The sequence below is a fragment of the Neoarius graeffei genome, chromosome 22, assembly GCF_027579695.1.
Source record: "Neoarius graeffei isolate fNeoGra1 chromosome 22, fNeoGra1.pri, whole genome shotgun sequence".
In the NCBI taxonomy this organism is placed as follows: domain Eukaryota; kingdom Metazoa; phylum Chordata; class Actinopteri; order Siluriformes; family Ariidae; genus Neoarius; species Neoarius graeffei.
Window position 1 is genome coordinate 19,573,988 of NC_083590.1, and position 12,041 is coordinate 19,586,028.

Below are 12,041 nucleotides of genomic sequence, written 5' to 3' on the forward strand. Positions count from 1 at the left end.
TGTGTGTGTGTGTACTCACTGCCTGGCAGGCTGGTGATGTCCATGGTGGGAAGATGTTTGGCTTTCAGCACCACCACATTCAGTCTGTGTGTGGCAGGATGGTAGGACAGAGACACCAGCAGCTCACCGCGTCTCCCGCACTGTAGGGCCAGAGGTCAGAGGTCAGGCACCACAGACTAAAGTGCCGAGAATCATGCCTAGCTATAGAATAGTGGAGTGTGAAAGTTTGACATCTTGTACACAAGCACAGTATTCACCCGGTTCATGTTTGCAATTAAAAGTTTAACACACACACTTTTTACCCCTTCCTCTCTCACTCTCTATCCCTTTATTGCTCTTTATCCCTTGTCGGGGACTGGGTTGGAGACGGATGCAAGTGCAGAAGTGTTTTATTGTGAAAACGGGCGAACAATCCAAATCGGAAGGTAAGATCATAAACGTGGAACAGAGTGTCAAAGGCACAGACGAAAACGGAAACACGGAACAGGAACGAGAATCAGGAAACCGACACAGGAAAATAAGGCTCGGTAATGTGTACAAACGTAACGCAATACTTCGCGCTGAGTGTGAGGTGACACGGTCTTTTTATAGGCACGCTGATGCATCTTAATCCTGTGCAGGTGTGCCTTGTTAACAGCGCGCATGCAAGAGTCTGCTCGGCCCGCGCGCAGTCCGGAGAGCACCGAGAGTCCTTCTAGTACGCACGCCAAAGGGCGCAGGTCTGACATCCCTCCTTCCGTCTGTGTGGAGTCTCCACCCCTCCGTACTGCCCTTTATTCCACTTCCTGTCTCTGTTTATTTCAGTCTCTTTAGCTTTCCATCTCTACTTAACTATTTAGTTCATCTCCTCTCTCTCTTTATCTCATTCTATTTATTCAACTCTCTTCATCATTCTCTCTCCTGCTCTCTGTCTCTCTCTCTCTTCAACTCTCTTCACTCACTCTTCATTCTCTCTCTCATGTTCTTCATCCATGCTCTTTATCTCTCTCTCTCTCGTTCTATTTATTCAACTCTCATCTTTCTCTCTCTCTCCTGCTCTGTCTCTCTTTCTCGCTCTATTTATTCAACTCTCTTCATCATTCTCTCTCTCTCCTGCTGTCTCTCTCTCTCGCTCTATTTATTCAACTCTCTTCATCATTCTCTCTCCTGCTGTCTCTCTCTCTTTCTCGCTCTATTTATTCAACTCTCTTCATCATTCTCTCTCTCCTGCTCTGTCTCTCTCTCTCGTTCTATTTATTCAACTCTCTTCATCATTCTCTCTCCTGCTGTCTCTCTCTCTTTCTCGCTCTATTTATTCAACTCTCTTCATCATTCTCTCTCTCCTGCTCTGTCTCTCTCTCTCGTTCTATTTATTCAACTCTCTTCATCATTCTCTCTCCTGCTGTCTCTCTCTCTTTCTTGTTCTATTTATTCAACTCTCTTCATCATTCTCTCTCTCCTGCTCTGTCTCTCTCTCTCGTTCTATTTATTCAACTCTCTTCATCATTCTCTCTCCTGCTGTCTCTCTCTCTTTCTCGCTCTATTTATTCAACTCTCTTCATCATTCTCTCTCTCCTGCTCTGTCTGTCTCTCTCTCTCGTTCTATTTATTCAACTCTCTTCATCATTCTCTCTCCTGCTGTCTCTCTCTCTTTCTTGTTCTATTTATTCAACTCTCATCATTCTCTCTCTCCTGCTCTGTCTCTCTCTCTCACTCTATTTATTCAACTTTCTTCATCATTCTCTCTCTCCTGCTGTCTCTCTTTCTTTCTCGTTCTATTTCTTCAACTCTCATCATTCTCTCTCTCCTGCTCTGTCTCTCTCTCTCTCTTTCTCGCTCTATTTATTCAACTCTCTTCATCATTCTCTTTCTCCTGCTGTCTTCATCCATCCTCTTCATCTCTCTATTTATTCAACTCTCTTCTTCATTTTCACTCTCTCTCCATTCTCTCTCTCGTGTTCTTCATCCATGTTCTTTCTCTCTCTCTTGCTCTCTCTCATTCTATTTATTCAACTCTCTTCATCATTTTCTCTCTCCTGCTCTGTCTCTCTCATTCTATTTATTCAACTCTCTTCATCATTTTCTCTCTCTCCTGCTCTGTCTCTCTCTCCTCTTCTACACTTCATCCATCCTCTTCATTCTCTCTCTCATGTTCTCCATCCATCCTCTTTATCTCTCTGTCTCGCTTTCTGTCTCTCTTTTCTCTTCTGCTCTTCATCCATTCTCGCTCTCTCTAACATTCTGTTTCTCCTGCCCTTTGTCTCTCTCTCTTCTTCACTTCATCCATCCTCTTTATCTATTTCTCTATTTATTCAACTCTTATCTATCTCTCTATTTATTCAACTCTTCATTCTCTCTTGCTTTCTCTCTCTATTCAACTCTCACTCTCTCATGTTCTTCATCCATCCTGTTTATCTCTCTCTTTTTTCTTCTGCTCTTCATCCATTCTCTCGCTCTCTTGTTCTATTTATTCAACTCTATCATTCTCTCTCTCCTGCTCTTTATCTCTTTCTCTTCTGCACTTCATCCATCCTCTTTATCTCTCTCTCTATTTATTCAACTCTCTTCCATTCTCCCTCTCTTCATTCTCTCTCATGTTCTTCATCCATCCTCTTTATCTCTGTCTCTTTTTCTCTTCCGCTCTTCATCCATGCTCTCTCTCTTGTTCTATTTATTCAACTCTTATCATTCTCTCTCTCCTGCTCTGTCTCTCTCCCTCTCTTTTTCTCTTCTGCACTTCATCAATCCTCTTCATCTCTCTCTCTATTCATTCAACTCTCCTCTTCATCTCTCTCTCTTTATTCAACATTCTTCATTCTCTCTAGTGTTTATCCATCCTCTTTATCTCTCTCTCTGTCTCTCTCTCTTTTTCTCTTCTGCTCTTCATCCATCCTCTCTCGCTCTCTTTTGAAGACTCCAGTGCTACTTCTGGTTATCACCATGGTGACTGACCGTGGGAGGCAGCCTGGAGCTGATCTTGAACTTCAGACAGACGCTTTCTCTCGGTTTTGATCTTTACATGAGAACTGAATGTCCCCGTAACACCGGGAGAGTGCGAGGGATTTAACCTTGTCAGATTCTCTGGCTGGTGTCTACGTGGAAAACCACAAGAAGTCGAGTTTTATCTGAAAGAGCTCGGTTATCGAGGTGGAGGTGTAGAATTACTCAGCTACAGTCATATTTCCATCCTGGCTGAAGGAGAACACTGTAGATCAAACGACCCTCTGGAGGAAGAGCCTTATCTCACAAACAACTTCAATACATTGCTTAATAACAACTGCCAGTAAAACCAGTATCTCACTGGGCTGTGACAAATTGCGAACGTCATTTGCGAGAGTGTTTCAAAAATGTCTTGAAACATTCGCGGGGCTTCTCAATTTCCTTGCATGAGTCGCAAAGTGTCGCTCCTTCGTCGCTGAAATTTTGAACATGTTCAAAAAATTAGTGTGATAAAATTTCTCTCAAAATAGCCGCAAATGCATCGCTGGTGTCGCAAAGCCGTCGCGAACCCTTCTCAAATCAGTTTCCGTGAGGGTTCCTCTACTTCCCTGCCTGCCGAGGGAAAGCCGGGCTGCGACAGCCTGCGACTAGTTGGAGACACGACAGTTGCGGTAAAATATGCGAATATCAATTCAGTGTGATTCCAAGTGAAAATTGTCGCTAATTCGCATATTTTATCGCAAATGTTGTGTCTCAAACTAGTCGCAGGCTGTCGCAGCCCAGTGAGATACTACCCTAAGAGTGTAGCCTTGGATAGAAAATTACGTCTTGTTCAATGACAGGTTGATGCAATGCCTACAAAAGCGACTGATTTAGCATGTTAACAAACAGAGGAAAAACAAATATGGCTGCAGTTATACGTTTTAAACATTTTATTATTTTAAAAGACACAAAATCAACATCATAAATTAAAAATGAATAAATGTGCTAACGCCCCGCTCTAGAAATCCCTTAATGGTATAATACTGTCATTATTTGATGACTGATGATACTAACGGACAGAGTACAGCATTAAAAATAGAGTCAAAATCGCAAAACTACTATTTTAATTCTTGTAATCATGAGAAATGGCAATAATTAAGGGTTTAATAGCCATGTTTTAATTGTTTCTTGTCCCAACCAGAATCAATGTCTGAGGAATACAGTATAAAATATTTTTAAAAAAAGGTTTATATGAGACCAAACATGAGTTTTATTAAAAAGATCATATTTCTGTCTTTGTTAAGAGATGAATAATGATGTAATAGATACAGTCTGTCATTTCTCTCATAAATGTTTATGTAATTAGTGCATCACTTGTTTTAATTGACGTTTCTTTATTTTCCTCTGAAACGAATAAACAGTTCAGATAAAATCCACGTAAACGTCGGGTGAATCAGACCAAACTCTCATCAGTGTGGGCGTGGCCTAATTTTCTATTCAGCGTCTCTGATTAACAGGGTTACATCAAAGACTATAGGTTTCTCTTTGTCAAATATATAAATTATTATTAGCTGTAGATTATATAGATTTTCTGTCACACAATTCCCTGTGAATGAGTCGTGACGATGATTTGCATGAGTGTAAACTGTATATAAATTAAACTCCTTTTGGCCAATCCGAGTCAAGAGTTCAACAGCATATAAAATCTAGTAATCACTAAATTTCAAACAATAACTATTATTATTATTATTACACCTAATTCAGTGTAGCATAACTATGACGGTGTATTAGGGACACTGTAGGTTAAAAAAATACAGAGCTGAGGAAAGGAATAAGATTCCGAGAAAAAAAAAAAGAACTAAAGTTCAAATTAAAAAAAAATTAAAGTTGGAAATTTACAAGAAAAAAATTCTGATATTCTCTGAGATTGAAAAGTCATACATTTACGAGAAAAAACTTAGACAATTTCAAGATTAAAAAGTCACAAATTTACAAGAAACAAACTCAAAAATTGCCAAGATTAAAAAGTAATAATTTTATGATAAAAAATTCAGAATTCCGAAATTAAAAAGTCAAATATTCATGAGGAAAAAAAAATCTCAGAAATTCTGAGATTAAAAAGTAATAAATTTCTCATAAACTCAGAAATTCCGAGATCAAAAAGTCACAAATTTATGAGGAAAAAAAACTCAGAAATTCTGATATTAAAGTCACAAATTTATGAGAAAAACCCTCAGAAATTCCGAGATCAAAAAGTCACAAATTTATGAGAAAAACCCTCAGAAATTCCGAGATTAAAAAGTCACAAATTTACAAGAAACAAACTCAGAAATTCTGAGATTAAAAAGTCACAATTTTGAGAAAAAAAACCCCTCAGAAATTGAGATTAAAGTCACGAATTTATGAGAAAAAAAATCAGAAATTCCAAGATTAAAAAGTAATAAATTTATCATTAAAAAACTCAGAAATTCTGAGGTCAAAAAGTCACAAATTTACAAGAAAAAAAACTTAGAAATTCCGAGATTAAAAAGTAACAAATTTGCAAGAACATAACTTGGAAAAATAGCGTTTATTTCACTTTACTTCACTAGGCAAGGTTGGATCGACGTCATCACACCACAGACGCCACGTCTGAGCTGAGAAATGCAGTCTTTCCTCCTCGAATGCATGATATAACACAATACATCACTAAGAGATTTTAACTACATCTCCCAGAATGTTGTGCAGCCAGGAAGCCAGGAATTTTTGACTTTTTAGTCTCAGAATTTCTGAAGTTTTTTTCATTTTCATCTCATTATCTCTAGCCGCTTTATCCTGTTCTACAGGGTCGCAGGCAAGCTGGAGCCTATCCCAGCTGACTACGGGCGAAAGGCGGGGTACACCCTGGACAAGTCGCCAGGTCATCACAGGGCTGACACATAGACACAGACAACCATTCACACTCACATTCACACCTACGCTCAATTTAGAGTCACCAGTTAACCTAACCTGCATGTCTTTGGACTGTGGGGGAAACCGGAGCACCCGGAGGAAACCCACGCGGACACGGGGAGAACATGCAAACTCCGCACAGAAAGGCCCTCGCCGGCCACGGGGCTCGAACCCAGGACCTTCTTGCTGTGAGGCGACAGTGCTAACCACTACACCACCGTGCCGCCTGAAGTTTTTTTTTTTTCTCACAAATTTATGACTTCAATCATGGAGAGTCTGAGGGTTTTTTTTTCCCCTCAAAATATTACCCCTGCCTCAGCCCCATTATTTTTCCCTACAGTGGCCCTAATATGAACAACTCTGATTCTCTGATTTAAAAAAAAAACACAAAAACACATTCTTCAGTCTTCAGTCTCGTTCTCTCACGGGAATCCTGCTCTGAGATTAATGTGCAGCTTTGCAGAATGCTGCAGTCTCGCCTTTCCGTTCCGACTCACAAAACCGTCTCTGCTCCATCTGTCTTCAGCATCTCTCCCTCTGCTCTCTTTTTCCTCTTTAGATTTCATTTAATCCCGTCCAGATCACAGTGGGAGGAGCCTGTTTAGTACTGCACCACAGCACACACTCGCCTCAAACTCGGAAGAAAACGACGACGAGAGCTAACTCCTAACACCAGTAATCCCCACCATCTTGAGATGATACCAGCCATCTTAAACATACACAAACCAACAGAAAGTATGGTAGGAAGGTGTTCAGCCAAAACGAGCCGCCAGAACAAACAGCTTCAATAAATTCTACAAGTCTCTGGACTGGCAGCGTTACGCGTCACTGAGAAATCTCTCATAGGTGTTCAAGGGTTGAGATCTGGCATGAACATCATTTTCATCCCCATCAAAACATTCAGTACCTTCTGGATGGGGCGGAGTCATCCTGGAAGAGACCACACCCATCAGGATAGAAATGTTTCACCATATCGGATCATGAAAATCATGTATTATTTATTTGCAGTGACGCTTCTGATGAAGGGGACTGTTCAGTCCTTAAATACTAGCCAGTTCACCAGTCCTGAGGATGGCCTGTCATGCTTGTGCACTCGTTTATTCAGGGTTTCCCTTTAATTTGTCAACTGTCCTGAGTGTTTCTGTGAATACTGAGAAATTTGGGGTGGGCAGTTCGTAAAAAATGAAGTATGTTGGGTTTTGGTACAAGTACGGCCAAATGATGGTACCACATCCCAAGCGAAAGGGCCACAGCAGATCCGCGTTCAAATGCTTTTTTATTTTTCAGTATACAACACTAATCACATCCATCATTTTGTTACAGATGGCTCAGATAGACCAGCTACTGTCTATTCCTGTAACCCAATCCTGGTGGCTGTCATCCTTAAGTATTTTAATCAAATGGCTTGTTGTCTAGAGTTTGGCTTCATCAGTAGACATTGTTGGTGGAATTGTAGCCTGCGCTGCAGTATCGGAAACGCTAAATCTACCTTCAATTAGACGTCACGTAGCTGACATCACGTAGCTGACAAATATACAGTATATTGTGAATGATAGAAATGCGTTTGAGAATCGCTTTAAATCAAAAAAGGTTCAAAGGAGAACTGAAGTCATTTTTAAACTTGCTTTATTTCTTAATTAACATGTTATTCAATTACGTTTTCGGTTTTAGTAACCTTATATCGTGACTCGTATTGGCAACTATCCATCCAACCATCCATTATCTCTAGCCGCTTTATCCTGTTCTACAGGGTCGCGGGCAAGCTGGAGCCTATCCCAGCTGACTACGGGCGAAAGGCGGGGTACACCCTGGACAAGTCGCCAGGTCATCACAGGGCTGACACATAGACACAGACAACCATTCACACTCACATTCACACCTACGCTCAATTTAGAGTCACCAGTTAACCTAACCTGCATGTCTTTGGACTGTGGGGGAAACCGGAGCACCCGGAGGAAACCCACGCGGACACGGGGAGAACATGCAAACTCCACACAGAAAGGCCCTCGCCGGCCACGGGGCTCGAACACAGAGCCTTCCTGCCGTGAGGCGACAGCGCTAACCACTACACCACCGTGCCGCCCTATTGGCAACTAACTGCAATTAAATATTATATTTATCGGCCTATTCGGTTTTTAGCCGTGTTGAATTTAGTTTGTTTGGTCCACGGCAGGCGTCGCTTATCCACATGATCTTCGCGAGACTTGTGCGAGACTTCGAAACGTGAAGTGTCAGCCAGGTGTCAGTGCCGCCATTTTGAAAACTGTTTTCCAAACGAAGTATTGCACAAAAACGAGTTTAAATGATGATTACTGCATACTTTTTTCAAACTTTCCTGATCACTATCAAAACAAACAAAACTTCCGGCTTGATTACATCAGCGTTCGAAAGAGGGCGCGCGCGTCCTTTGACAACATCAGCAGATGTTGGTCACTTTGATTTCCGCTGTACGTTTTACTTCTGTCCTACGATGTTTCGTACAGGTCTCAACGAATCTCGTTTACGGCCATTGCTTTGAAATATGGACTGATATATTACAGTGCATATGTAAAGTTAGTTCTGTGGGGGGCATCTAGAAATCGCACGGGGGTCAGTTGTATGTAGAACTTCCGAAGGTTTATTCAACTACTTCTCCAGTATACAACATAAGGAGGCTGCTCACGCTCTAGGAGAATGAACAAAAACCCCAACGCGCTCCAAGCTCACTCTCCCGCCTTCTTCTCATACATGCGAATCTACCTCTCCTTCTCTTCCAGCTGAACCTCTTCCAAGATAAAAGTCCTTGCACATTCGCTGCTGTAGTGCATTCAAAATAAGAGTTGACATTTCCAGTGCTACACATATTTCAAACACTCAGAACTTGCTCTAGCAGTGACAAAACAGTGATCAAAAATCTCATCTCATCTCATTATCTCTAGCCGCTTTATCCTGTTCTACAGGGTCGCAGGCAAGCTGGAGCCTATCCCAGCTGACTACGGGCGAAAGGCGGGGTACACCCTGGACAAGTCGCCAGGTCATCACAGGGCTGACACATAGACACAGACAACCATTCACACTCACATTCACACCTACGCTCAATTTAGAGTCACCAGTTAACCTAACCTGCATGTCTTTGGACTGTGGGGGAAACCGGAGCACCCGGAGGAAACCCACGCGGACACGGGGAGAACATGCAAACTCCGCACAGAAAGGCCCTCACCGGCCACGGGGCTCGAACCCGGACCTTCTTGCTGTGAGGCGACAGCGCTAACCACTACACCACCGTGCCACCCGCGATCAAAAATGTGATCCTATATTTAATAAAATGAGATAAACAGAATTTTGATAATGAAAAAAATTTGCCTTCAGTTCTCCTTTAAGGCTTCTCAGTGAGGTAAAAGGGAATGTTATGGACATTTCATTTTGTTACCCTGCATTTTATGTCACTGTTATTATTTTTATTTATAGTTTTTACAAATTATCCTCACTTGGGCTCGTGAAGATTCGATCTGCATAGCACAGACTAAAGATTTAGACTACGTTCAGACTGCATCCTGAAACGACCCATATCCGATTTTTTTGCCCATATGCGACCTGTATCCGATTTGTTATTGACAACCTGAACGACACAGATCCGATTTTTTCACATGCGACCCAGGCCGCTTGGATATGTGGTCCTAATTCCGATGCATATCCGTTATTTTCACATGCGACTGCAGTCTGACCGGACAGGTTGCATTCATGCGACCTACACGTCATCAACAAGAGACAAACGTCACTATTCTGCGTTGGCTAATCCCGCCTCTTTGGTGGAAAACAACAACATTTGTACAGTTTTCAGAATTTAAATAGACTTTTATAGAATTGATCAAGCTAATGGTGGATTTGGTAGGGACCTGGATGTTGATCTGTTAGCCTGATTAAAAACAGTTTCTATAACTGATTTATAACTTAAACCATCCTGTATTACAAGATTATAAGATTGTTCTGGAAATTTCCAGTAATTTGACACCTTCGGTCTCATTAGTCTGCTGCCCACATTAATCAGATTATTGTGTGAGTTCTGCCACAAAAACCACATCGCCAGGTCTCGCCTCATCTCCATGCTTTACTTGAAAACTTGAAGAGTGCGCTTTTTTTTTGTTTACGTATTACGTAGATGTGCTTATTACGTGTCAATTTGCGCATGCGGGACACTTTTGGGTCGTTTTCCGTTCATATTGGAGATCGCATACAAGTCTCATATAATTGGTAATGTGAACGGCCTAACAAAAAAATCGGATTTCACAACAAATCGGATATGGGTCGTTTCAGGTTGCAGTCTGAACGTAGTGTTAGCCTGAGCCCATCTGAACACACACACACACACACACACACACACACACACACACACACACTTAAGCCTACTGTGGTCCACAGTTCCTGTACAACCCGTAGCGCCAGATGATGGGATTACAGACTACATCCTCCATGGTGCAATGGTTTTACTGAAGATGACAGCTAATCTCCCATGATGCTCTTGGGTGACAGTTAAAACCTCTGGCACTGATTGCTTGTTATGTAAGAGTGATCAGGCCACAAGACGAAACAAAAATCTGGTGGTCAACACATTCTTTTCTCTGACAGCGATGGTAGGAATGGCTGTATCTATGCTGTGTGTGTGTGCACACTTGTGTAAAAGTGATATCCACTGATTTAAATACTGTCTTCCGGATGGAGGCTCGGATGTCCTTCAAATCCAGAGATAACACACACCTTTATGGAAACACTCTCCCTCTCCTTACAGTAATATTGCTTAAACGACCCTGGATCGATACACAGTCCCATCTCACCTCATCGGTTACGCAGCTCGGCCTCACTGCTGTTTGAGCAGACAGCCGTCAGAATGCACATGGATCAGGATAGCAGTCACGCTCGCGTGCATTTTTTTAATCGCATAATTTAAAAATTAAATCTCAATTTATAGCATGACTTATCATATTATGGTATAACTGAACTCTACTAAAAGGCTGTAAACATAACGGAGAAAGTCTCATCATGCATATTTAATTACATGAGCATTTCTTACAGCTCTGAAAAATCAATAATCATCTCTCTCTCAGTCCTGCACCATTTTCTTTCCCTCACACGCTATTTTAAAACGTTTCTCCCCAGAGACTTTCAGAGCTCATCCTGCATCGTCATCTGCCTGCCTGACTGGCTCTCTGTCATCATCCTGTTCACACACACGACAATAATGTGCGCAGGACAACATTAAATACTAATAGTTTGTTGATTGTAAGACAAGAACAATGTACAAAATCTACCTTCGGTACAGTACAATAATGTTCCCTGTCTTCTCTTACTGATCATTTGTTGTTGTTGTTGGTTTTTTAAATAAATGTTACTTTGGTAAAACGTACCAGAATTAAACTAATCAACAATCCTAACCACGTTTTTGTCTCTGTACGTTACAAGCCTGTAGTACTCGAGTTCAGGACTCGTGCCCTAATTTTAAGGACTTGGACTTGAGCACTGATGACTCGGACTCGTGCATTAACTGCATTCGGACTCGTAAACTGGAGACGAGGACTCTGATTTTTTCTTTATCGTTTGTAACATGCCGTAATAACTTGGCATAAGATTTATGTCTCGATTAATTTTTACACTAATTTCGTGCAAGAGAAGAGAATGCAGATTCACCTGTTCATACGCCATGTTCAGGAACAAACTAACGTTAACGGCGCTAAAATGCCTGGAGAGATGCCGCTAGGATTGTCTGCTTTGCTTATACAGACTTCTCGTGCAGTGGGAAAAAAATGCACTGCTGTGTGTTCCATATGTAGAAGAACTATCGAGGAGACGACGGGGACAACCTCGAACTTCAATCGTCATTTGGTAAGACTCCACCCAGAGAAGGAAGTGGCACGCTCGAACTTCATTGCTCTGTTGATAGTGGGCGGAGCTTGCTGAGTGATGAACAAGCTTTTTATCTGTAGCCTGTTAACTAAAACAGGGCAGTCGAGCAGGAACGTTAGTCCGACACAGTAGCAGAGACGCCTTCACATAAAAGCAGAAACAGCCACTGTCAAATGGTGCAGTTGGAGTCTTGTTCTCGGACTCGACTCAGATCAATAGTGGGCTCGACTCAAAATTTTCTTTAATGACTTGGACATGGGGCGGCACGGTGGTGTAGTGGTTAGTGGTGTCGCCTCACAGCAAGAAGGTCCGGGTTCGAGCCCCGTGGCCGG

General features: G+C 41.9%; 1 protein-coding gene across 1 annotated transcript in view; it reads right to left on the bottom strand.

The window, feature by feature from the left end:
• syt11a (synaptotagmin XIa) overlaps positions 1–12,041 on the bottom strand; it is a 43,494-nt gene that overhangs the window by 1,307 nt on the left and 30,146 nt on the right. Inside the window, exon 3 of the mRNA XM_060904028.1 lies at positions 20–140. Coding sequence (XP_060760011.1) covers positions 20–140 — 121 coding nt within the window. The remainder of the gene's footprint in view (positions 1–19; positions 141–12,041) is intronic.